General features: G+C 48.0%; 1 protein-coding gene across 3 annotated transcripts in view; it reads right to left on the reverse strand.

The window, feature by feature from the left end:
• Positions 1-885: 885 nt before the first annotated feature.
• GRID2IP (Grid2 interacting protein) overlaps positions 886-26639 on the reverse strand; it is a 61269-nt gene continuing 35515 nt past the window's right edge. For 2 of the 3 annotated variants that reach the window (XM_081840623.1, XM_081840625.1), the window contains 14 exons: positions 25307-25414; positions 24348-24445; positions 24132-24249; positions 22830-23158; positions 19803-20252; positions 19081-19168; positions 16451-16540; positions 15471-15667; positions 13599-13754; positions 8563-8649; positions 7412-7541; positions 5991-6109; positions 4699-4863; positions 886-3138 (listed from right to left, as the gene is read on the reverse strand). In XM_081840623.1, the coding sequence (XP_081696749.1) occupies positions 3064-3138; positions 4699-4863; positions 5991-6109; positions 7412-7541; positions 8563-8649; positions 13599-13754; positions 15471-15667; positions 16451-16540; positions 19081-19168; positions 19803-20252; positions 22830-23158; positions 24132-24249; positions 24348-24445; positions 25307-25414 (2210 nt within the window). In that variant the 3' untranslated portion in view covers positions 886-3063. The remainder of the gene's footprint in view (positions 3139-4698; positions 4864-5990; positions 6110-7411; positions 7542-8562; positions 8650-13598; positions 13755-15470; positions 15668-16450; positions 16541-19080; positions 19169-19802; positions 20253-22829; positions 23159-24131; positions 24250-24347; positions 24446-25306; positions 25415-26639) is intronic. The other variant, XM_081840624.1, reaches the window with a different exon arrangement.

Genomic DNA, 26639 nt, shown 5'->3' on the forward strand with positions numbered 1-26639 from the left:
GCTGGGAGGAGTGACAGAACCGCCACTGCCGCCTCTTCTATTGTGTATCTGCCACCCTCTGGGTGGGCAAACAGCAGAGGGTGGTGGACAGGCACACGGCAGAGGTGGAGGTGGAGGAGGAGGCTGGGGCAGCATTTCCAGTTTTGCCTCGAGGAGCAGAACAACCTGGCTGGCCCAAACAACACCTGGATAGCCAGCAGTTCCCCCATCCCTGCAGCAAAGAGGACAATGGGTCTTCAGTAGCATGCTCCGCATTGCCTTCCTTATGTTTCTTTAACTCACATCTCTGTGGCAAATGTCACTGTAATCAGCTGTCCTTAAATTGGAAGTGGGTGGCTCTTGAAAGGTCACCTTTCTCCCCTCCTTAGATACCTCCAGACACACCTGCACCAACGATTAGTGAAAGCTAATGGATGGACTGATTTCTCCATTGACTTGCAAGGGGGCGGAGGAGAGAAGAGGCTGTGCCCTCAAGCAAGGGCTGCTGTAGAGAAGGATGAACACAGCTGCATCCCTCCCACTGGGGACCCAATGCCTGGTCGCCTCTCCCTACCTGCCTGCTCAGCTTGTAAGATATCACCAAGCCTTGCACTCACAATAGAAAGCATATCGTTGCAACCCAAATGAACCAGAAATGTGTGTTTTAAAAATCTGAGTGCCTCAAGAAGCTGCAGCCTACACAATGCCACACTCTGCTTTTCCTGGCTTTGTGCACCATCAACATCCACCCACCTAGAGAGAGAAAGAGAGGGAGCTCTGAATGCCACCAAAACCACATTTGCACTGCGGCAATCTTTTGACCAGCTCCAGAAACAAACCACGGTTTCCCTCTCTAGAGGCTTGGTCTCATATCAGGGATCAAAGTGATGTAACGTTGCACATGCAAAAGGTTTTGCTGCAAGGACAGCATCACTTTATTGGAGGGGAGCATGTCAAGTTGGATGGAAATTCAGCTCTGGGCATATATACATCGTCCTTGATAGGAGCTCTTCAATCATTGAAAAACATCACAAGAAGATATTGTCTGGAAGCAAAGAGGGGGACCTGGCTCTGTCACTTTGCAACGTCAAGTCAGAACAGTCATACAACAGCCTCGAAAAGCTCCTTGAACAAGATTAGCTGGACACGGCACAGATCATCCAGTGGCAAGGCTGGTTACTGGTCAGCCTTCCTGGTAACCCAGCACCCTCCCGATATTTTGAACTCCAACTCCCATCAGCCCTAGCATCATATGGTCCCGCCAGCTAAGGCTGATGGGAGTTGTAGTCCAAGATATCTGGAGGGCATCAGGTTGGAGGAAGGTTGGAAGAACCACAAATGGGAACCTGGGTGGCTCAGCTATGGCGAGGAGAGACGCCAATACCTGGCACTTGAAGCAGCGCAAGACAAAACAGTTTGCAGCAAGGGGATGGTACAGCTGGGCAGGGTTTAATAACAACAACGGAAGAATTTTAAAAAATGAAAAGCCCAAGAGCCCACTAAGGTCAAGTGTAGTTAATGCACTGGGTGGTGACGAGTCTGTGCTTTTGGCCAAGGCTACCAAGAAGCTGCTTCCTCCAGAGGGGCATGGAGAGAAAAGGTTAGATGGGAAAGGTGGCTTTTTCCTGAAGCACAACGGGTGGTGGGATGGAGATGAAATAAAGTCCTGGCTTTGATTTCCATCTAAGAGAACCTAGAGTAAGTGGGGCAGGTGGGGAATAGAAAAGCTTCTGCCAGAGACCCTGATGGTCCTGGGCTGCACACAGCATCTCTCAGTATAAGGCAGCTCCTTGTATTTCATGGAGCGATGAGCAACTCCACTGGCTCTGCTGTGTTGAAAGAGGCTTTCCCACAGCCCAGGCAAGCATCCCCCGGCCTGGTGCCCCTCATGTGGGCTGGTGTTGCCATCCAAAACATATGGAGAGCACCAGGTGAGGACAAAGCCTTCCCAGGGAGAAGAGTGCAGCTTCAGGGAGTGATCAGTCCTGGATGCTTTCGGTCTTATTTGCCAGGGTGAACCGGTTGGGGCAGAAGCATTCCCCAGACGACTGGCCTGATGTGTTTCTGATGATATGGACACCCTTTTTGGGGAGCAGGTTGCAGAGCCCAGAGGGTAACCAGGACTAGCTGAGGCAAAAGAGCAAAGCATCTCGGCCTGGGCAACTTTAGATACCTGCCAGGGGCATCCCCAAGGAGAAGCTGTTTGGGGAATTGGTGCACAAACCTCCCTCCTCCTGCCCTGCCCAGATGCAACAGTAAACTGGTTGGATGAAACCAGAAGCCCATGAAATTTAGGGGAGAAATGAAAGGCAGTTCTGCCTGTCCCTCTCTGTGTCCTGGGTCTCACAGCTCAGGGCAGGGGTGTTGCCAGAATCAGCCCTGTGATACAAATGTGCCTAACAGGATTTGCACATGGTGATTTATACAAATAAATGCTGAACTTTTCGGGGAATGGAAGCCCAAACTTCTTGCTCTTGCTGTCAGGGCTTACTCTGAGCTATCAGATACCGAACATGATTTTCTGGGCCTGGTGCCCTATATGTGGATTGGGTTGCATACAAATTAGGATGGCGAGAGGGTCTGGGGTCTTGCCAGTACTGCACTAGGCAGTGTGTCCAGTTTCCCTATAAGCAAAGTTTTTTTTCAAAAAGGTTTATGCTTTAAAAGAAGTGGGGAGAGAAAGAGTGGGAGATCTAGGGCTTTAAAAAACAACAACACAGCAACCCACAGGGATTCAGTGCCCTGGGCCATCCACTAACATGCTAGGCTTAGGATTGGGTGGGCTGAAGGAATGCATGTTCTGAATGGAGGGGAGAAAAAAAATCTGGTCCTTGAACAGTTTGTAGAAAGCCACAGACATCCAGAGGGTCTCACAGCCAGAATGGCCGCTGATGCAACTCCTGCTTCCTGCCCTCTTGCATCCAGGTCCACAATGGGGTGCCACAGAGGTGTTTTCTCCAGCACCAGAAAGAGCACAAAGTGATGGTCCCTCATTCTCTCTCTCTCCGGCAGTTCCCAAGCCAAGCAAAGGTGCAGCCCCCTCATCTTCTCTTGGCCACACCCAACGGCTGACAGGCTGTTGTATCACCAGGCAAGAGGCGGGGTCATCCTGGGGCTGTGCTGGGGCTCACCGCCAGCCTGCACGTCGCTGAAGGCGCGCTGCGGGGAGAGAAGGAGGAGGCGTGAGAGGCAGCCCTGGGGGTTCCCCAAAGACAAGACCAAGCGAAGAACACACAAGGGGGTGTCCAACAGGGAAGGCTTTCCCCTTTGGTGCAATGGCAAGCTTCTCTTAAGCCCTACAGGAGGCCTGCCAGTCAAAAGGGGACAGCTCAGGGCCTCTGGCAAATCAGTGATCTAGTGTCTCCACCACCTCACATCACAGCATAAGGCTGTCACGAACTGTAATCACATTGTGGCAAATTGCGACCCAAATGCTGGAAGCTGCCTTATACCGAACCAGACCTTTGGTCCCTCCAGCTCAGTATTATCCACACTGACTGGCAGCAGCACTTCAGGGTTCCAGGCAAGGACTCTCTCCCTGCCCTACCTGGCGATGCCATCGGGGATTGAACCTGGGACCTCCTGCTTGCAATACAGGTGCTCGACTGTGGGCCACCCCAGCTGTCCCAGCTGATGGGACTTGTCACTCTAAACATCTGGAAGGCCCCAGTTTGGCAAAGGATGCCCTTCTCCAAGACTGTCCTGTCCTCTGGGGTTTCTTAACTCTTGAGGTTTCACATGCAGAGCTAACTATTCGCTCCAACCAGCAGAAACCCCACCACCACCTGCATGTGAGGAAGCTTCCTGGCACATATCCTTTTTTAATGATTGTAAAGTGCTTCTGTCTTTCTTCATTTCAGGTTGTATGACGTGCGTCCAACATTAATTTCAGTGGGTCTGAATAACAATACAGTGGTACCTCGGGTTAAGTACTTAATTTGTTCCAGAGGTCCGTTCTTAACCTGAAACTGTTCTTAACCTGAAGCACCACTTTAGCTAATGGGGCCTCCTGCTGCCGCCGCACCACTGGAGCACAATTTCTGTTCTCATCCTGAAGCAAAGTTCTTAACCCGAGGTAATATTTCTGGGTTAGCGGAGTCTGTAACCTGAAGCGTATGTAACCCGAGGTACCACTGTAATAGACATGACACACTTAGGCCCTTTAATTTCGAAAGGCCTACTCTCTGAGTAGAACTAACGCTGGATATAGGAGGTGTAAGAAGACATCGTTTCCCCTTCTGCCCTGTATTCGTCGCAAGCAGTGCTGTTTCCATTCTGCTGCAGTCCGCCTTCTGCCCAAAGTGACATTATTCATCTCACAGTCCACTGCAGTGAAACTGTGCAACTTAGTTTACAAAATTAATTACGTAAGTTATATTACCATTGTTCTCCCATCCCATACATTTTGGTACAAGAAAACAATGCAAAGGGTGGTGTGGTGAATGCAATGAACCAGGTTGCTTGCAACAACAGCAGTGAATCCCAATCATATCTGCTGGTTCGACTTCTTTTCTGAGCACGGGATGACTAAGCAAACTTCAGCCATTTCCGCTCCCGTTTCACTCTTCATCTGAATTCTCCACCCTCCCTAGTTGGATGCAGTCCTGCGTTTTTATGGTATTGTGAGCAGTACTGACCAGGCCAGTGGCCACAAAAGGTAGCATGGAAATAATGCATTTTAAAAATAATAATTGTATTATTTGTAAGTTGGAAACAAACCTCAAACTTGCTCATGAATTCGGCGAAAATGCCGAAGAATGCTTCAGAGGTTGTGACTTTGGAGTCCTCCCCAAAGAAAGACAAAACTTTGCCAAACTCATCCATGGCTCTGTGTTGGAGGTCATTCAGGGACTGGATGGTGGGATGAGCACTTTCCAGGAAGGCCTTGAGGAGGATGGCTAAGGAGGATAAACTCTGCCACTGTCTCTGCGTACCTGGGCTGCCAGTACTTAAGAGGAGAACCACTGAACTGACCACAGGAAACAGACTCCAAGAAGCACCCCACTCCATTTATCCCAATTATGAGATAAAGAAAACAAAGCCACAGCCATTTTATGCACAGGGACGCACATGGGAGCCCAGAAGTGTTGCTAAGCACTAAAAAGGTTCATTCCATAAAACTAGCATAAAATCAAATGCCAATTTATATGAACAGGTGCAAATTTAGGCTTTTAAATGTCACAGGCAGCAGAAGCCACCTGATTCCCCATCTAAATCACACTCACTCATTTCCTTGGTTAATTTGCACTTTACCCTAAATCACTCCAGATTAGCTCCTGTTTAAATATTTCTCCCCCCACTTATTACTTCCAATTCATCTCCAGATAAAACCATTTCAGACTATTGTATTCACTCAAATTAATATCCTACCTAGGTTTCAAGAGCACCACCAATTAAAATCCCCCCAAATTCAGAAATGCTTGGGGGCAATAGTGAAAAGGTTTTGAGGGGGGGTCCATGCCCCAGGGGGGCTCCTGCTAACAAAGCCCCTGCAGGGGCCAAATTGATATGAATACAAAGGGTCTGTTCAGTGTCACTATTTTGCAGGAGGAATTTGAGTGCATAACGTAGACTTGGGTTTGTGCAATTAAAGAGGATTGAATTGCTCTGTCTCCGCAGCGCAACAAATCCACTTTGAAACTGAATCCAGCATTTTGCACATCGGGAAGTGACAGAGAAATGTGTTGGAAAATGTGAGATAAACAAATGGTTCATGGGAAGACACCCTGCAAGCAAATCAGGATGGAAGCGGGCGGAGCCTTGAGGGGCTGACGTGGCCCTTGGCAGGCGACTCCCCCTGATGCTGGCTGTGCGGCCATTCAGCAAGGAGACCAGGGACGTGGCAGCAAGGCCAGGCTGGGTTCCAGGGCACAGAGACCCCCGGTGGCAGGCAGGGCAGAATGGGGGAACCCTGTGAGTGCCCAGGGCTATAGCGCCCCTGCCCCCCCATGCTGCGCCCCTGGGCTGGAGAGGATGTCCGCAGCCCCCTGGCCATTTCAACCAAAGGATACATCCATCACTGTTGCAAACCTGTCCTCCGGGGAATCCCCCATGTTCTGGCAGGCAACCTCAATCTCAGCAATGGTGGTGTGGAGGTCGTGGAGGTCAGCCATTAATGTTCTCTGGTTCACTGAGGAAGAAAAAGCAGTAGAGAGAAGAGGATTCTGACAGATACGTCCCCTTCTTTCCTTTTTTTTTAAAAAATGTTTTATTAAGTTTTACATAACAAATTTAAATTCAAGCACATCATTCACCTCTTCATTTAGAATTCTCTGCATCCTTTGACTTTCCTTGGCCCTTCCGTGGTTACCATTATCAAACCATTTTTCCCCTACCGCTTATCTTATTTTCTCTAATTTGTTAAAAAAATTACAAGCATTACTCAAATCCTACCAAAGTTTTTAGTTGTTTACAATGTTCTCTTAAATACATTATAAATTTTCTTCATTCCTTCTTGAAATTCTTCTCTTCCTGGTTTCTGATTTCCTTCTTTCCTATGATTAGTTCACCACTAGAAAGTGTGTGTTGGGGAAAACTAACCTGGAAATGAGTAAACTATGGGCTTTTTGGCTGGTTGGTTCATAAAAGGTATTTGTATACCACTGTGTCATTAAAAATATACATCAAAGTGGTTTATAGCGATAAAAACACGGGACCACACCATTAAAAAGTTTAAAACTTATATCAACTAACCATCATGGAAAGATGTGTTCTTATTTGCTTGCATAGGCCTGGCAGAATAGAAAAGTTATCAGCAAGCATTTCAAAGCTGGCACAGAAGGCACCTGCTGAATTTCTAGTGGCAGAGCATTCCACAGGACTGGGCAGTGTCATGTGACAAAGACACATGAGAGCAGAAGCAGCAAAGCATGCCTCAAAAGGCTTGGTTTCTATGTTGCATGAGCCTTGCTAACCTACGGAATGACGGCCAATGCTCTTACAAATTATCTCACTGATTGAGCTGGGATAGAAGGGTTCAGGCGATCCCTATGGCATCCAATGTAGTGCAAATCAGCATAAGGTTTTAAGCTTGGGCAATGGAACTTCCCCACCCCATCTCCCTGCTCCACAAATCTGCTCCAGAGAGTGCAGGAAACCCCAGGACAGATTTAAGGAGGCGAGTTCCATTGCACAAGTTTAAATCCTTGTGCCAATAGAAGTATTGTCTGAAACTCTGGAAAGCTCCTGCTTCCAGTCAGTGTCAACAATATTGCACCAGTTGGACTAAACTCCTGGCTCAAGACTAGGCATTTTTCTATTGACCAAAACAAGGGCTAGGCAGCCTTCCTGCAACCTGATGCCCCCCAGATGTTTTGGTCTATAACCTCCGTGAGTCCCAGGATGGCACAGCTGGCTGGAGCTGATGAGAGTTGTCGTCTAAACCATCTGCAGAGCCCCTGTTTCCTAGGTACTCCATCCTCCTCCGTTTTACCTTTGGCAGCATGTGGCACGGTGGGCAGGTCCTTGGCAAAGCCCAGGAGTTCTGGGAAATGTTGGCTAAGGGATTTGGCAAGAATGTGCAGGAAGGTGGATTTTCCATCGACAGTCTTGGTGGTATTCAGCTGGAAGAAAGCAAAGGAAAGGTGGAGGGTTGGAAGTGAAGGCTGCCAGGGGAACTTCAGGCCACAAGCAGCTCAGCCTGAGAATGTAGCTGACTCGGCACAGGCATTTGCCACTGCATCAAAGCTTCTAGTCCACATGGGTGCAAAAGAATCGTAGAACTAAAGCTGGAAGTGACATATAGGGTCATCTAGTCAAACCTCAGGGCAAGCAGGAATAAGAGGAGAGGGCAGTTCCTGCCCCTTTGATTTGCTGGTGAATTGCACTGTGGTAATAATCTGCAACTATTTCATGAGCTGATTGTGATTTAAATGTGTAATGTTCTAAGGCTCAACCTGTGGGTCCCCAGATGTTGTTGGACTACAACTCCCATCATCCCTGAGCTCTGGCCTTGCTAGCTACAACATCTGGGGACAACATCTGGGGACCCACAGGTTGAGAAAGGCTGTGGGTTTGTCTTTCCTATTTGTTCTGAACCACACTGAGTTCCCTATTGGGAAGAAGGGCGGGATATACATTTCACAAGCAACTGTTGCGCAGAGGTTGATGATTTCAGCAGATGAAACTTGCAAGGCAGTCCTTTGCAAGGAAATCCCTAGTCCTTTGCAGCTATTAAATGGGCACAAGCACCACCCTCTTCCCCATCTGGACTTCTGGTTGACGACTGTAGCAGAGAGTATCTTGAAAGCGAATATTTTGCCCACACAGAAGCCTGAGGTTTCTACAAATGCACTCATCTCTCTCCATCCTCTGCCCAGGAAGCAAGAAGCATCACCCTGCTTGAGGACACATACCAGCCCAGGCAAAGGCACTTGAGCTGGTGAGAGGTGTGGCCTGGGGATACGGGCCTGACAGATAAACCTTGAGGGCCGCATTTTGGCCCCCAGGTCCAGGGACCAGCACTCATGCCATCAGCCAAGAGAGAATGCCTCTCCCCTCGGAGGGCTCATTGAATCCCAAAACTGTCAAGGTGGAAGGGACCCAGCCCCTTGCAATTCAGGGATGCTGCTCCAACTCACTTACCTCAGTGAGGAAGTTGATCTTAAAGCCAGTCGTTTTGTTGGTCTTCGGTTGCCCATGATTCAGGTAGTTGCCCATGGCCAGCACAAACTGCAAAGGGAATTTCTTGTGAGTAGCCAGTCAAAGGGGCCTCCTCTCTTCCCAACCCCAAGGTAGAACCTCCCACAACATGGTGGCCTTCAAACACTTCAGACTACAACTCCCATCAACCCCAGCAACCTAGAGTCATGCTGGCTGGGGCTGATGGGAGTTGTAGTCCAAACCACTGGGAGGAAATCAGGTTGGCAAAGGGTGGTCTACTCAAGACCGAGGTCCAATTCTGCACAATGCATCTTCATTGTCTTCACAAGTTGGGACTGACTTCTGCTACACAAGGAGCTGAAAACACATCAGCTGCTCGGGTCACCTTCCAGTCCACCCCCAGATAGATTTCTCTGCAGCACCTGCTAAATCCCATCAGGAATTTGTTCTGGAGAAGCTGGTCACAGAATTGTAGACTTGGAAGGGACACCAAGTGTCATCTCCTCCAACCCCCTGCAATGCAGGATTCACAGCTGAAGACTCCCTGGCAGGTGGTCATCCAACCTCTGCTTAGAAACCTCCAACGAAGGAGAATCCACCACCTTCCATGGTAGTTTGTTTGACTGTTGAATAGCTCTTGCTGTCCACCAGGGCAAGGTGGGGCAGAACCCTGCCATATTTTTTTCTGCACTCAAGCTCCACAGCTATGGTTCAGGAGTCCTGTATGCATAAATTTCTTATGGAATTATACAACTGTAGAGATGGAAGGCACATACGATGATCTAGTCCAACCCCCAGAGTCACAGATCCCCCAGAGTCTTTCCTGTCCATTTCTCTTGGTAAAAGCAGAACTGGAAAATGACAGGTGCCTTTAGGTATTTGATGCTGACCTCTAGAAATAGGGAACCTCTAGCTGTCAAGTTTTTCTTCTCTGTTGCTTGGGGACAGTGCCGTAGCTCAGTGGTAGAGCATGTACCTTGCATGAAGATTCTAGTTTCAATCCTTGGTATCTCAAAGGATGGCTGGCAAAGACTCCCTCTCCAAAACCCTGGAGAGCTGCTGCCAGTCAGTGCACACAACACTGACCTAGATGAATCAGTGGGTCTGATTCAATATATGGCAGCTTTCCATTGGCTTTTGTCTAAGAACTGCTTAAGCGTACACCGAATTTTTTTGCAAAGGAGGAGAACATAAGAATAACCTGCTGGATCAGGACAATGGCCCACCTAGTCCAGTAGCCAACCAGATGCCTCAGTGGGAAACCAGAAGCAGAACATGAGCACAAGTGCACACTTCCTTCTCGTGGTTTCCAGCAACTGGCATTCAGAAGCATTGCTGTGTCCAACAGTGGAGGCAGAGCAGAGCCATTAATAGCCATCAATAGCCCTCTCCTCTGTGAATTTGCCTAATCATCTTTTAAACCCACCAAAATTGGTGGAAGGGAGTACCACAGTTTAACTGCAAGAAGAATGGCTTTTTTTAAAATCTGTCCTGCATCTTCCAACATTCAGCTTCATCAGATGCTTACGAGTTCCAGTGTTAAGAGAGCTGGGGGGAACAACTTTTCTCTCTCTGCTACCAGATGAAGATACACCAAGACTCAGTATGGCAAAAGGACTGGATGGGGGAGGGAAAAAAATCTTTCCTTTCTTTCCTCTATGTGATTAAATAAGAATCCCCCCCTCACAAGTCAGAAATGTCGTTTGAAGCTGTGGATTTATGTCTGTGTGGAGATAAACTTTCTAACCAAAGCATGCTTTAAGAAGAGCGTGGAATGTATAAGGGCTTTGGAATGACGCAGTTAAAAATACCGTTGCCATATTGGGAAGTTCTGTCGGAGGACTTAAGTCTGGGAGGAGAAATAGAGAAATAGAGCTGTTTTTACATTGTGGGTGAAACTCCTCAGAGGGACTTAAGAATGACAGTTTTGTGATTAGTGATGGAAAGAGCGATGTTATCTATGAATGTGATGATATATGGAAACCATCACGATTTGAGGATTGGATGAACGGAAAAATTCACACAGGATTATTATTGGTATTTATCGGCTTAAGGAGATTATCAGAAGAGATCATAAAGAAAAAATAGAAAATATATGAACAAGATGAGATGTGGAAACAGCAAGATAAGACTGGATAGAATTATGAACTTTGTTTGGACTGATTTGGACATTAACGCAGCAGCAAGAAGATGATCAGAATCCCCCTTTGGATCTTGAAATATGGGTCCCCTCAACAAAATTTAAAATTCAGCTTTGTAATTCAGAATTTATGTGATGTGATTTGATTTGGTTTGATTGGTCGGTTAATAAAAATTATTTTTTTAAAAAAACTTTTCTCTCTCTGCTTTCTCCGGACCATGTAAAAAATTTTAAATTTCTATCACGTTGCCTCTTGAAGGATGTTGCCTCTTGAAGGAGCACCTCCAACCACATCGTTCAGCCCAGACACTGAGGTCCAGCTCCAAGGGCCTTCTGGTAGTTCCCTCACTGCGAGAAGTGAAGGTACAGGGAACCAGACAGAGGGCCTTTTCGGGAGTGGCACCCACCCTGTGGAACGCTCTCCCATCAGATATCAAGGAGACGAGTAACTATATAACCTTTAGAAGACGTATGAAGGCAGCCCTGCATGAGGAAGCTTTTCATGTGTAATGTTTTATTATGTTTTTATATATGTTGGAAGCCGCCCAGAGCGGCTGGGGCAACCCAATCAGATGGGTGGGGTACAAATAATAAAACATTATTATTATTAAGCTAAGGAAGGCTGGGAAGAGACCCAGAAGAAAAGACCTCTGCCTCTGGTCACCTTCCATTCACTGCCCCAACACTCCCTGCATTTGTGTGAGTTTCTAACCCCTCCCTTGGGTCAAAGATGAGCTTTATGTCTCCAGGAGTCCCAAGGGCAGACCAAGACGGGGATGGGACGAGAACCCAATGCATGCCACGTCTCAAACATAACTTTTGGGTTAATCAACAGCTGGCTGAGGACGCTGTGCTGTTAACCAGGCATGATTCATGGCCTCATCAGTGGGTGTGAAGAATAGTTTGGGAACCTGCCAGGTCCTCTGGCCTCTTTTTCTCGCTTGGGGGGCCAACTACACACTACAGGTGAACAAACACGTGTGGCGAAGCCCCAGAGCTGCTCACCGTGGAAGGAAAACAGCTTGGGGAAGTGAGGATTTGGAGAAGAGAAGATTGTTAGGAGCAGGGGTGCTTCACCCCTTCTCATGGCCAGCAAACTGGGCAGCTTTAAATAAGGGACATTATTTAGTTATTTATTGTCCGGCCTTCACCCAAAGATTCCAGAATGGGTTACACGTTGTAGCGTTAAAATACTATATTAAAAACTTTAATGAATTGGACTATGTGGAAATGGCAAAGTTGACGGCAACATTAAGAGATTGAAATAATGAACTTTTTAGAGTAGAATGGAGGCTTTTTGTGAACTATTGGGGGAAAATAAACCAGTCAAATGAAATTTGACAGGGCAGGATTCGAGATAGGCGCAGCGGAAGAAAAAGATAAAGTGATTGTATGAGACGGGTTTCTGTAATAGAGGAGAGTTTGCTATATAATGCAGTAGAAAAGGTCTTGAACAAAAACGCTGTGGAGGTTTGGGTGGGAAGTCAATACATGAAACAATGTAATTATTCAATTTGAAGTTAATTTATATATAAAAAAGGAAATTCAATAAAAATATATTATAAAAAACTCCATATTAAAAACAATTTGAAGCTACTTACAAACATAAAAATAAGGTTCGTCCTAAAAACATACGCCTCCCAGTGTCAAAAGCCAGGGTAAAGAGGCTCATCTTCAGCATTCTCCGAACACTGTATAATGAAGATGCTAGGCACACCTTTGTAGGGAGGGAGTTCCACAACTTAAGGAGCCACCATAGAGAAGGCCCTGTCCTGGACTGCCACCACCTGAGCCTCTGAGAGTGGAGGAGGAACACTGGAAGCTGACACATACTTGGTCAGACCATGGTCCATCTAGCTCAGTATTGTCTGCACTGACTGGGAGTGGCTCACCAGGGTCTCAGGTGGGAGATATTCCCCATAGGTCCTACCTTGAGGTCCTGCTGGGGATTGAATCTGGGACCTTCTGTATGTGAAACAGCTGCTCTACCACTGAGCTACAGTCCTTCCTCTCTCACATAAGATAGAGATTTTTATTTTTATTTTAGAAAGCAGGCTGGGTGGGGAGGTGGGGAAGGAGAGTGCAGGCTAGCCAAAGTTCTCCCTGGCTGCACCTGCATCCCAGCAAAGCTCAGTTGAAAAGAAAGGGGCATTTTGGACTGCATTTTTTTCCATTCCCATGTCAAGGAGAGACTCTATCAGGCAAGGCCTCTTTCCACCTGCCTTGCTCCACCCTCTAGTCTCTGCTTCTCAATCTGTATTGTATTATTTCATGTACTGTGGCTTGCCATTGTTTTATTGATTATAGTTTAGAAATTATTTATCGTAACTGTTAAGGGTGAATTTCTGTAACTTTTATATGCTGATATTATTTTATACTACTCCAATGATTGTTGAATGTTACTTTTTTGATGTAGGTTGTTTGTTCTAAAGTTACGTTTTATTATCACATTTTTGTATTGCATTAGATTGTTATAAGATGTACATTTTTTGTTTCTTCAGCTTGTAAACCGCCTTGAGTATTGTAAGATAGAAAGACGGTATACAAATTAAAAATGTTGATGTTGTTGTTGTTGAAGGAGCAGTCCTTTGCAAAAAAAAACCCTGAAAAAGATGCACAATCGCTCTAGGATTGTGCTTCTGTTCCATTCCTTTGTCAGATTTCTCAAAAGAAGCACTGGAAAAACATGGGAGGACCATTCTGGAGTAATAAAGATGTCGGGTAAGAAGTGAGTTTGCCCGTTTGCATTCTAAATGCCTAGAGTTGTGAAGCCCTGCCACCCCTGGAACCAGGAGGGAAGGAGCCACCAAACTCTGGCTGACTGAGAAGCGGCTGCCCCCTGGTGGTGCACACAAGCAACAAAACCAGCTCTCCTGACCTCTAAGATCTTGGCCAGCTTCTTGCTGTTCTTCAGCTCCAGGGAAGCGTTGTAGATGCACTCGTAGCTGGCTGTGAGCTCCTCCATCTTCTCCGGCAGGGTGGTCTTGAAGTGGAGGCTGCGCAGGCGGGTCTTGTAGTCGGGTACCAAAAGCATCTGGAAGAGGAAGGAGGAAGGGAACAGGGAGGGGAGTCCACACTTTATTTCACCATCTCTTTTCGCTACCACCAAAATTGCTGGGCAGGGAAAAAATGCTTGGCTAGATCAGGCCCCTGAACCAAGGGCTAGCTAGCCGGCCCTTCTTTCAATTGACCCTCCCCACATTTGCTTTATAGATGAAGTGACAAGGGTGTTTAATAGAAACATATCTTGGTTATCTCAAAGTCAGCAAAAATGGGTGGATCTATCAATTTCAGTTACTCGTTTATCCAATCTTAAGTGTAGTTTTCTACATTAGTTTGCAGAAATCCTCATGAAAATTCATCTGCAAATTTATCCTAACATACATATTTTTGCAGGGCAGTTTTCCTTAACAGAGTGTGATTTTGTGTGTTATTTTCACTAACATACACATTTAATGCAGGCTTTACCAATGTGTTTTAGTACATGTTACTGGGCTGGAAAACTGGGCTGCAAAATTCAGAGAAGTATGAATTTTGAAGGATTGCTGTGCTTTGCTTTGCACAACAGTTTCAGAAACGTAACACAGGCCTTTAACTGCAAACTGAATGGGATCTCCCTCCCAGTTCTTTGTCAGTGAGCTTCTCCAAACCTTAATGTCAGAAGGGAATAGATCCAGCTTGAAAAGCATTTACGGGAGTCTCCAAACTGTTAGTAATTTGCAGTGTGCCAATTCGGCCAATTAAAGTGGATTAAAGCATTCTGCTGCCCTTGTGCAAGAAATCTACCTGGAAAAAATAGACTGACTTTTTGTGGTTAAGAAATAATGAGGAAGTGCATTGAAAAGTGTGGGACAAGCAAATGATTGACAGAAATACGTAGAAACACCCCATAAGCAAATGAGCACGAATGTTCAATGTCATTTAACCTCCCCACAAACAATTAAGGATGGGTGATCAATAGAGATCAAGAATGGCCTAACCTCTGCACAACTTTTGCGCAAACAGATCAGGGTGAGTGCTCAGGAGCTTGTGAGTGCTTATGTCTCATGTGTGTGTGTGTTTTGAAGAATAGACAAATCTCACATGGTCTTTTGATGAACTACACACCTGGCCTGAATCCGTTCATGGCCCTGTGAGTCACAGCCCCCCCCCCATGCAGCCAGACTGATGCTCTCCCTCCTCGCCATGACACTGGGCCAACTTCCTGCCTTTGTGTAGCACCTTGGTTTAGACAAGAGTTTCCCAAACTTGGGTCGCCAGCTGTTTTTGGACTACAACTCCCATCATCCCTAGCTAGCAGGACCAGTGATCAGGGGTGATGGGAACTGTAGTCCAAAAACAGGTGGAGACCCAAGTTTGGGAAACCCTGGTTTGGACTAGTGGTTCACAAAGTGGACAGTAGTGCCCCCTGGGGAGGGCAATGAGATTAGCTAGGGGGTTGCTAAGAGGCAAGGGGGTGGCAGGGAGGTGCTGGAAGGGTAAATGACTATCAGACTTTGAAAAGCTGGGTTCACTGGATCAATCTCATCCACTTTGTTGCATTAATTAAACGAAATAGTTTGAATTGGATTTTGAATGCATGTGCATTTTGTTTGTTGCTGTTCTGAATTTTATTGTGTTGCTATCTTCCTTAGTGGGTCATGCAAACTGGTATTCTGAAGACTGCTTTTTATAGGGTAGACGGCACTGGGGATGCATTTATGGACCAAGGGGGCCTGAAAAGATTCGGGAACCACTGGCTTAGACTCACCTGCAGCACAAACTGGTCCGGCTCGCTGAGTTTGCTGAGGCTGCCCTGGTAATTGTGGTACTGCTCCACTTCCTCTGCATCAGGCGCATAGAGCAGCAGCTGCTTGATGTGAGAAGCCTCCAGGCGGTCGCTCTCCATGGTCAAGAGGATTTGGCGCAGCTCGATGTGGGAGAGCTTGAGGTGGGCAATTAAGATGGCTGGGCAGAGAAGAAGAGCGGGGTGGGTGCCCTGCCAAGGATTTCCAACCCAGAATTGACAGGCTGGGCCAGAACACAAGTGCATCCAGGGAAAGGACAGGCAAATCTGCCCATCTCAGGTTCTCATTTTCTTCCCTGTCTTGTCCATTCCTCCCCCCCCCCCATTTTCACACCAGGATTTTGGGGTGATAGTCCTACTCAGAGTAGGTCCACTGAAGTTAGTAGGCCAGGCTAACTGAGACTCATTCATTTCAATGGGTCTACTTTGTGTAGGACTTAGAGGCCATGCTTTATTTTATATTTGTAAATCTGCATGAAAATACTTATGCATGCTGAAGTTTCAGGAAATATGCACGTTTCCCCATATGCAGTCCGTTTTGGTTCTTTTCATGAATATATGCATTTTTGTGCTCACTTTACCCTAACAGGCACAGTATATATTTAGTTGGCAAAGTGCATTGCAAAATTCAAGCAAGGGAGAACTGCATTGTGGGTGGTGCTTTGGTTCGGGAACCATGAATTGGGTTGGTTCCCTTTAAAAACACAATCTGCGCACATTTCTTCCTTACCTTTAATGTTCCCCAACCCACAAGGGGAGCGCCAGAAGACCTTGCAGTGCTTCAGGGGATTGGCACCCCTAAAATATCACAGTCCCCAGCCCCACCCCCTGAGTCCTGCCAAAAGAGACCCCAAGTGGTGTTGGCTCAGACATCTCTCTCTCTCGTTTACCTGCCTGCCTCTCGGCCCCTGGACCTGCTGCGTCCTTCACCAGGCGCTACTTACATGTGTTATAGGCCTTTTTGTGTGACAGAATCTCAACCACATCTTTCTTTTTCAAGGACTCTGGCACGGGGCTCGGCTCTGGAAGAGAAACTGAAAGATTTAATCAGAGATAAGGACAGGGGTCGGAGGGATTCGGGAGAAGAGAGAGAGAAAAAGAAGCGGATGGGATCAGGATGGGATGGAAACAAACGGAGCTTGCAGGGCTGGAAGTTTGCATGCTGGGTGGGGGTCCTTGAGCTCCGTCCTGAGCTTGCCCACCCCCGGCTGGAGAGAGAAGGACATTCAGCTGCAAAAGGCAAGACAAGACGTCAGATACACAGGAAATCCCAGACCCCGGTCCTATCACGGCTCACCCACTCTTCGTCCTATTTCTCCACCTGGCGTTCTCATGTGCAGTGCTTCTTCCTCAAGAGAGTCCCCTCAGGCTCTCGCATTTGCCTGCCAAGCCTCTTCGCCTTTGCTGTACCCCCAGTAGCCCCCCGCTCCTTAGCAGAGAGGTAAAGGTAAAGGGACCCCTGACCTTAGGGTCCAGTTGCGAACGACTATGGGGTTGCGGCGCTCATCTCACTTTATTGGCTGAGGGAGCCAGCGTACAGCTTCCGGGTCATGTGGCCAGCATGACTAAGCCGCTTCTGGCGAACCAGAGCAGCACACGGAAACACCGCTTAGCTTCCCGCCAGAGTGGTACCTATTTATCTACTTGAACTTTGACGTGCCTTTGAACTGCTAGGTGGGCAGAAGCAGGGACCAAGCAATGGGAGCTCACCCCGTCTCGGGGATTTGAACTGCCGACCTTCTGATCGGCAAGCCCTAGGCTCTGTGGTTTAGACCACAGCACCACCCTTTAGCAGAGAGGTAGTGCAGAATAAAATAACTTCTGGGGCTCCTTCAGGATTAGGGGCCCTGAAGCTTAAGCTTCATTAGTTTCAGAGTACATCTGCTGCCCCCCCTCCATGCTATGCATAATTTTATAAATAGTAAAAGGTAAAGGTAAAGGACTGCTGGACAGTTCAGTCAAAGGTGACTATGGGGTGCAGTGCTCATCTAGCTTTCAGGCCGATGGAGCTGGAATTTGTCCACAGACAGCTTTCTGGGTCATGTGGCCAGCATGACTAAACCACTTCTGGCACAACGGAACACTGTGACTGAAGCCAGAGCACACGGGAACATCATTTACCTTCCCGCTGCAGCACTACCTATTTATCTGCTTGCACTGGTATGCTTTTGAACTGCTAGGTTGGCAGGAGCTGGGACAGAGCAACAGGAGCTCACCCCATTGCAGGGATTCAAACCGCTGAGCTTCTGATCAGCAAGCCCAAGAGGCTCGGTGGTTTAGACCGCAGCGCCACCTATCACCCCTGACTCACTAAAAAGTCCCAAACATTGCAACCCTTTGTGATGGCCTGGGATTCCGAGTCTGAGAGTGATCCGGAGGAATCCCAGCCGGCGCAGGAGTCCCCGCCTTCAGGGCCGGCTGAACTGGGGCAAGGCCTAGTTGCTGAGGAAACTCAAGAGCAGGCACCAGGTGAAATCATTCAGGCCCCAGAGGTGCTGGAAGACTCAGTGGCTACAGGTGAGCCTCCCCCGGGGCCCAGTAACCCTTCGGCCTCTCCTGATCTGCAGAGGCTTAGGGCAGAGAGGCGAAGGGAACTGGTGTCTCCCAGGAGGAGTGCTCGCCTTAAGGCCAAGAGAGGCGGGGCTTCTGGGGGCCGGGACCGCCCCCGGCCTTAGAAGAAGATAAAGGTCAGGCAGCCCGGTCCCAGGTTGCGGGAGCAACGTCGTTGTGAAGTATCTGCTTTACCCAGTCCTTGTTCGGCACTCCCAGTGTGCCTGTTCCTCGCCCGGCTTCCTGCTTCTGCCTTACCAGTGTTCCTGTTCCCCGCCTGGACTCCTGCTTCTACCCTACCAGTGTTCCGGTTCCTCGCCTGGCTTCCTGCTTCTGCCCTACCATCGTTCCTGCTACCCCGCCCGGCTCCCTGTTGATCTTGGACTACGGTAATAGTACCTCATCCCCCCTGGGACCAGCACACCCTTATTCATAGGGGAGTTGCTCCACCCCCTTGATCGTTCTGGTTTTCCTTTCCTGGATCTTTCTCAATTCTGCAATGTCCTCTTTTGAGGTGAGGAGACCAGAATTGCACACAGTATCTCAGGTGTGGAATCTGCCTTTTCCACGGTTGCCACCCTCACATCTTCTCAATTTATGGCTCAAGGACATGAAGGTGGGCTTGGCCTGGCAGCCCACCCAAAAGGGGAGGATGCACAAGACACCAGGATGATGGGACAGAGAAAACAAAGGAAGCCCCCACCCACTGAAACACAGAGGGAAGACAATCCCCTCAAAGTGACAACCACTCCCTTGGAGAGAAGACAATGACAAGGAGATGGTCATGCTTCTCCCACGTCAACAGCCAAAGGGGATTGGGCAGCAACAGAGTTTGACAAGGGTTCACAAGCAGCCATTGTGCAAATTGTGCACCCATCTCAGGACCATGGAGGGGACTCCGGCAAGATCCCCAAGACGAGATTGGCTTGGCTCTTGTTTCTCTCCCTCCACCCCCAGCTGCATCTGGCAGATGAGGGCTGCCGGTGCTTGCGGAGAGAGACATACAGACAGATGGAGGACTCACTCGCTGGCTTCTGGGTTCCAAAATGCAACTCCAGGTTGAGGTATTTGACCATGTCGCTCAGTTTGTCGTAGTCCGAGTCTTCCCCGAGCTGCGCAAGGAAAAGGCATGGTCAAGGATTCCAGAGGCCAAGAGCAGAGGGTAAACATGCTCTTTCTTCCATATCAGAAGCATACAAGAGGGACTTGTATGGTGCTCAAACAGGCCTTTATCTGGCAATTTGGGGTCAACCACTGGGACACACACACACCTCCCCTCCCCTGCAGAGAGGGACTGAAAGCAACATCATACTTGGTCTGGAAGTGGCTGGAGAGAGCAGCCTCCAAGACAAACTTCCCTTGGGTTTAATACAGTGATTTGCTATCTGCAATGTTCGTCTGTCTCTTGCAGACCACAAGGACAGCTCCAGCCTCTTGCTATATATTTGGGGCACTTCTCCACAGCTACAAATGTGGAGGTTTGTGCCCCCCAAAAGTAAACAAACGAACACTGCCTGCAAAGTACTCTTGTGGCCCACTTGATATGAAAAGTTGGACTGCCCTGCATTTTTCCACACATTACTCAGCTGGAAAATTGGATCACAACATTCAGAGATGAGCAAATCTCAAAGGATGGTTGTGGTTCAGTCTGTCTATTATTTCAGAGAGTGCAAACCGAGTGGGTGGATGTGGTACGGGGGGAGATGTGCTTTTAAATGCAACTGAATGGAGCATCCTCAACATTACCTGTCCCCAGATGGTGCCTTCGGAATTCTCCACCTGCTCCCAGCGCAGCCGCTTGACGCTCATGTGCTTGGACTCGTTCCTGCGCTGAATGATGCCCTGAGTCACTGGAGGAAGAACACAGGGGACCGGAGGGGGCAGGGGAGGGGGAGGGGGTGGAGGGGCTTGCTGAGAGTGGCTGTCTGGGGGCTTGGGGTGGGGGGCGGAGGAGGAGGGAAAGGAGGAAGAGGAGGAGGAGGGAGTCTTCTTCACGGCCTCGGTGCTCCGGTGCTCCTCTTTGGGCTCGTGGGAGTGCAGCGGAGGCGGGAGTGGGGGTGGGCTGATGGGGGGCGGAGGGATGTGATCGGACAAGGTGGAGTAGGTCAAGGAGCTGCCTTCGCTGCTGCTCAGGTACTCGCTGGCGCTGCTTATGTCGTTGGTGACGTAGCTGCCTTGGTCATCGTGGAAACTCATCTGGGAAGAGAAAGAGAGAAATTAGATGGCTAAAGCACTCTGGAACTCCCTGCCAGTGGACGTCAGGCAGGCACCTTCACTGTTCACCTTTACGGCACCTTTTGAAAACACTAGTGTTTAGACAAGCCTACCCAGAGGTGGGGGACACGGGTGGCACTATGGGTTAAACCACAGAGCCTAGGACTTGCCAATCAGAAGGTCGGCGGTTCAAATCCCTGCTACAGGGTGAGCTCCCGTTGCTCGGTCCCTGCTCCTGCCAACCTAGCAGTTTGAAAGCACGTCAAAGTGCAAGTAGAGAAATATGTACCATATGGCGAGATGAAAGGTAAGATTAAGGAGTGGCTACACTTTCACCAAATTAATGCACTGTGGGGTGAACATAAGAAACTGGGGATGAGTGAAAAAAAAATCGAGATTCCAGGTGGAAATCTTAGAAGGCAATAATAAACTCCTCTCTAAAATGTACAAACAATTACTGGAATGGGACACCAAAGAGGAAGAGGTGAAGAGTGTGATGGTTAAATGGGATAGAGATCTTGGGTATAATGTAGAGTATAATAAATGGCAAATACTTTGGAAAAAAGGTATGAGGTTTACAGCATGTGCAGCTCCGCGGGAAAATTTAGAGAAAATGATGTACCGATGGTACTTGACCCCGGTAAAACTGGGGAAGATGTACAGATCTGTAGACAATATCTGCTGGAGATGCAAAGATAAGGTAGGGACCTTCTTCCACATTTGGTGGACTTGTGAAGTGGTGAAGAAATTCTGGGGACAAATTTATGAGGAGCTGAAGAAAATTTTGAAGTACAATTTCCCCAAAATACCTGAGGCGTTCCTTTTAGGTATGATCGGAGAAGAGATAAAAAGCACAGACCAAACTTTTTTCCAATATGCCACAGCAGCGGCGAGGGTTTTAATAGCGCAAAAATGGAAATCGCCTAATATACCTACGATTGGAGACTGGCAGGTGAGGTTGTTTCAATACATAGAATTAGCGAGATTAACACAAAGAATTAGGCATCATAATTTGGCAAAAATAAAAGGTGAATGGACTAAATTTTTAAGTTATATTGAGACTAATCTGGGAATTAATAATTTAACAGCAGACGATAATTAATACCTGCGACGTTTAGAGCTATTGTTAGAATAACTGCAGAAACTATACAAGATTACATAACCCTAAATCGAGTGGATGGAGGTCTACTGTTTGTATTGTTTGTTTGTACAAGTTTGTATAAGTCTGTTTAAGTTTCTTTTCTTTTTTCCTTTTTGCTTTTTGGTGTGTGTATTTTCTTCTTGATATGTGTATTTTTTTATAAAGAAAAACTGTCTAATAAAGATATTTTTTTTTAAAAAAAGAGAGAAATATGTACCACTCTGGGGGAAGGTAAATGGCATTTCCGTGCGCTACTCTGGTTCGCCAGAAGCGGCTTAGTTATGCTGGCCACATGACCCAGAAGCTGTACGCCGGCTCCCTCGGCCAATAATGCGAGATGAGCGCTGCAACCCCAGAGTCAGTCACGACAGGACCTAATGGTCAGGGGTCCCTTTACCTTTACCCAGAGGTGGAGAATGCTGGTGTGTGGTTTAATCTGCTTTCAGTTTAATGTTGATTTTGTCCTCTGTTTTACAGAGTTGTTCTTGCTGATGATTTTATTGTTCCGTTCTGCTTTGAGGGTTTTTTTTAAAAAACAAAACAAAACCCAAACCAATCAAACAGTGTATAAATTCTATGCAATAAATAAATAGATGGGTCATCTCAAGAGGCAGCTCCAGAGCACCAGAAGATGCCTTTTCCAAGAGGCGTTCTGGGATGCCAAAGGATGCCACTGGCATTGTTAAGGGGTGGTTCAGGGGGACAGAGGCCAACACCATTTGTACTGGGCCTTGTTATCTCCTGGACCTCCCTTCGTTGGCTAGTGGGAAGGGGGCTTCATTGTAAAAACAAACTTGCATACAGGGCAGTTCCTGGACTGGGCTAGCCTGGCCTCAGGTGCCCGTGCTCTGGTGGCATCCTGTCTGAGTTACTGCATTGTACTGTGGGGGGGGGCTGCCCTTGAAGATAGTCTGCAGGGTTGGAAGGGGCCCAAAGGATCATCTAGCCCAACCCCCTGCAATCAATATCAATCAATAATATTGTTGCTGATATGCTTGCTGTCCTGGGAACCTTTGGGAGTAAGAGCAGGATATAAATTGAAATTATTATTATTATTGTTATTATTATTATTACTACGACACCAGTTACCAGCCTTCATTTATCGAGAGGCCTCCATGCAAATAAATTAGCATATGCAAACTGTAGTCAAATTTATTCCATGGGTCTTCACCCTATGTCCTATATGCACCAAATCACAATGCCCCTGGGCACCGCCTTGGTTTTGCCCACAGGTTGAAGCATTATGGGATGCCCATTCCACCATGTTTCAGCATTCCCCACCTACACCCTCCAAATTCCTGGGTGCAGGGATGGGTGGCAGGGGGCGAGGTTCCCAGTCAGAGGGTGAAAACTTGCCAAGGAAGCTTCCCCCCGGCACTTTTTACTGGAGAAGCAAAGCGCCACCCTCTCTCTCCCACCTCCTCGTAGTCATTCTCGGGCGTGAGGAAGTCATCCACAATGGTGATCCGGTGCCCCAGCTGCTCACTCAGAGCGTCCAGGAAGCGGTCCGTATCCCGGCTGCGTGGCGGGCGGGAGAAGGTGAAGAGCTTCTTCCTCCGTGAGAGCGGGCTGAGGGCGTAGCCTGTGTGCTTCGGGGACGGGGCGGGGCTGCAGTCCAGGCTGACGTAGGGGTTGGATTCGGTGCTGCAGGGGGAGGGGATCCCACCGTGCGAGTGGTAATAGCACGGCTGGTCAGGTGGAGGGTGGTCGTTCTGCCAGGAGATGCTCAGGCCCGACTTCCGCATACCTGCAGGGGGATGGAAAGGGAACAAAGTGGTTCCGTTGGATTTGGCCTTGCCCTGCAAAGTGGGTGGGACAGCCAATAATTATGGCTCTGAGTTTGCAGAATGTCCACATGTGCAGACCTTGGAATGGAATCAAATCACTGCAGAGACAGAGAAGGGAGTTAATGTGCAGAGACAGCGTAGTGTAGTGGTTAGAGTGTCAGACTAGAACCTGGGAGACCCGGGCTCAAATCCCCATTTGACATAAAGCTCATTGGGTGACCTCAGCCCAGTCGCTGCCTCTCAGCCTAACCTACCTCACAGGGTTGTTGTGGGGAATAAATCGGGAGGGAAAGAACTATTTGTGCCACTTTGAGCACCTTAGAGAGAGAAAAGGTGGGAAAGCAATACAATAAATAAATAATGGCTATAGCCATCCCAGTCGATCCCATACAGCTAAACATGTGGCATCTTAAAAAAACAAGCAAACTTGGTGCCAAGTTGGGATGGGTGAATCTGCCGGTTCGGGTTTTTTATTCTTCCAACTCAAATGCTGAGCTTTTCATACTTCTGCATCTGTTTGCTTTTTTTTTTTTTTTTTAGTGCTCCTGAAAATTCACCAGGATTTTTGTGTACATCTATCCTCCCTTTCAGAGCTGCAGAAAGACACAGCCCTTAACTGTTCCTCACAAGGGTTTGTTTCTGGACCCTTGATCATCTTGGTCACCCTCCTCTGCACTCCTCCTTCCAGCTTGTCAATATCCTTCTTAAACTGGGGTGCCCAGAACAGGACACAGGGCTCCAGTTGGGGTCTGACCAAGCAGTTGAATAGAGTGGTATTATCGCTTCCCTTGATCTGAAAACTATATGGGTGGAGTTATCCCAGCATGCACCAGTCCTCTGACTTTTGTGATGCGTTATGTGCACCATCTCAAATTCACAAGTCACTTCTGCTGCCAAGCCAAGACACAAGGAGGGTGGGGAGTATATTTTCACCTGCTGGGTTTCCTTGCTCTGGAATGGGAGGTGATGTCCTGTGCATGGCTAAGTTCCCCAGCTTCCCTCCAAAGCCAGTGGTCAGCCTGGTTTCCAGTTCTGCATAGACAGCAGACATCTGAAAAAGAGCAGAGGGAAGGAAGGAGTCCCTGTGTACTCAGCTGCCTGCCTGGCCCTATCTCCCACCCCTCCTCACTAGCCCGACCCAGAACTCACCATTTTGGGGTTGGGCGTCTCCGGAAGGGAAGTCCCATCCCCCGCTTGCCTCTCCCCTGCAGCCAAGCGGACTGGCACCTCGGCAGCTTCGCTGGGACCTGGTGGGAAGAGAAATGGAGAGGCAGCAGGGGCAGAAGCTGCCAGAGGTGGCTGGGGACCAATTGGGACTGGCAGAATGGAAAGCATGGGCACAGGCGAAGCCAGAACCAATGGCAGGCAGAGCCAACACATCCTAGTTTTGTCCCCATCCTAGTGCCCAGCTGAGTTCTGCAAGGCAACATCCAGGCTATGAAGGAGGAAGCTGGCCGCCAGTTCTTCTCCGCAGGAACACTGTCCTTGTTGCACCATGGCCAAACAGGAACCTCATCTTCTCAAGCCACTCAAGAGCCACTGTGCATTCCTCGGCATGTTCCCAAAAAGTGTAGAACTGGACTGGGGAACCTTTGGGAAAGGGTGGATGTGGCTCTCCAGGGCTCTCTGTCTGGCCCCCAGAAATCTCCCCCGGCCACACCCTTCCCCACAAAGGAAGAAGTGCCTTTGTTGTTTAATCATCATGAAAATTCACCAGTGCGAATTTCTCCTAATAAACACTTTTTTGCAGTTTTGATTCATGCACACATTTTTGCAAGCAATTTCCCTTAATGCAATGCAGTCTCGCTACATTGCTTTCACTAATATATGCATGTCTATGCACACTTTACCTTTGTACATGCACATTTATAGACATTTCTTGGGCGGGAAACTGCATTGCAAAGTGTGTGGATTTCAAAGGAGGGCTGAGCTTCAGCTTTCATATTGTTTCAGAAAGTGAGAATTGGATAGATTTGCCTCTCAATGGGAACTGAATCAGATTTCTCCACCGTCCCAACCTCCTGCATATCAGCCGGGTGAGTGGAGCTAGTCAAAAGTGGGAAGGAACAGAAAGACAACCTTCTGAGAACACAGAGAGTGTGACCTACCTCCAGCTCCACTGCCCTCAGGACTGTGGGTGGGGACATTTTCCCGGCATGCTGAGGCCCCCCGCATGGAGCTGCGGTGCCGATCCTCTACCTCTGTCTCAACTGCAGCTGAAAAAGAAGTGGAACTGCCTGAGAGATGCCCAAGGCTGCAGTGTTTGGGACTTTACAGTCCCGATTTAAAGAGAGATTATGAGGAGGCAGGAGAGAAGCTTATCAAATCATACACCGCATGGATGGTTTTTGTCTCCATCAGTTGTAACGCTAGAACTCATGGGCATCCAATGAAGTTGAACGTTGGAAGAGTCAATACACAAAAGAAAGTCCTTCTTCATGCAGCGCATAATTAAACTATGGAACTCCCTTCCACAGGAGGCAACGATGGTCATGAGATGCAATGTTATGAGAGAGGGAGAAAAACTTTTCTCTATCCACTTTCTCCAAATCATGCATAATTGTATAAGTTTCCTCTCAGGGTTCATCCACTCTTCCTCTGGTCCAGCTGTTTCCCCCCAGAGAAAACTGCTCTTCGGTGCTCAATCGGAGCAGACAGCAATACGAATGTTCTACGGATTGCTGTTTGTTCTGATTTAGAGCTAAAGAGTAGATTTTCCCTGGAAATGGAGTGAAGCAGAGAGAAAACCACAAGCAGAAGTGTGGACAAGCCCTTTATCACCTTTTCTCTAACTAAAAATCCCCAGATGCTTCCATCTTTCCTCAAAGGGGAGTCATTGGGGTTGCTCTTTTCTGAACCATGAGGACATCCGGCAATAACAAATGCCTGGAGGATAAGGCTATCAGCAGCTAGTAGCCACAATGGCTGTGTATAACCTCCAGTAACAGAGGTGGGATGCCTCCCCATATAACTTGCAAGGAATCATAAGTGGGGAGTGTTGATGTTGCACCCAAGGTCCTGCTTGCAGGTTTCCCAGAAGAGGAATCCGGTTGGCCACTGTGAGAACAGGTTGATGGACTAAATAGCCCCTGCCCCCCATGAGATCCAGCACTGCAGGGTCCTTCACAATAACAGCAACTATTTTATTATTTGTACCCCACACATCTGACTGGGTTGCCCCAGCCTTTTCTGGTGGCTTCCAACAAATATAAAAGCATCATAAAACAGCCAAGATTAAAAGCTTCCCCATACAGGGCTGTCATCAGATGCCTTCTAAAAGTTGTATAGCTATTTATCTCCTTGACATCTGATGGGAGGGCATTCCACAGGGAGGGTGCCACTACAGAGAAGGCTCTCCGCCCGGTTCTCTTCTCATCGACTTCCTGAAGGAAGCATGGGCTATAAATGACAAAAGTAACATTCAGGGCAAGGGCATGAGAT

This window comes from Podarcis erhardii, assembly GCF_964252035.2.
Source record: "Podarcis erhardii genome assembly, chromosome: 14".
Lineage (NCBI taxonomy): Eukaryota > Metazoa > Chordata > Lepidosauria > Squamata > Lacertidae > Podarcis > Podarcis erhardii.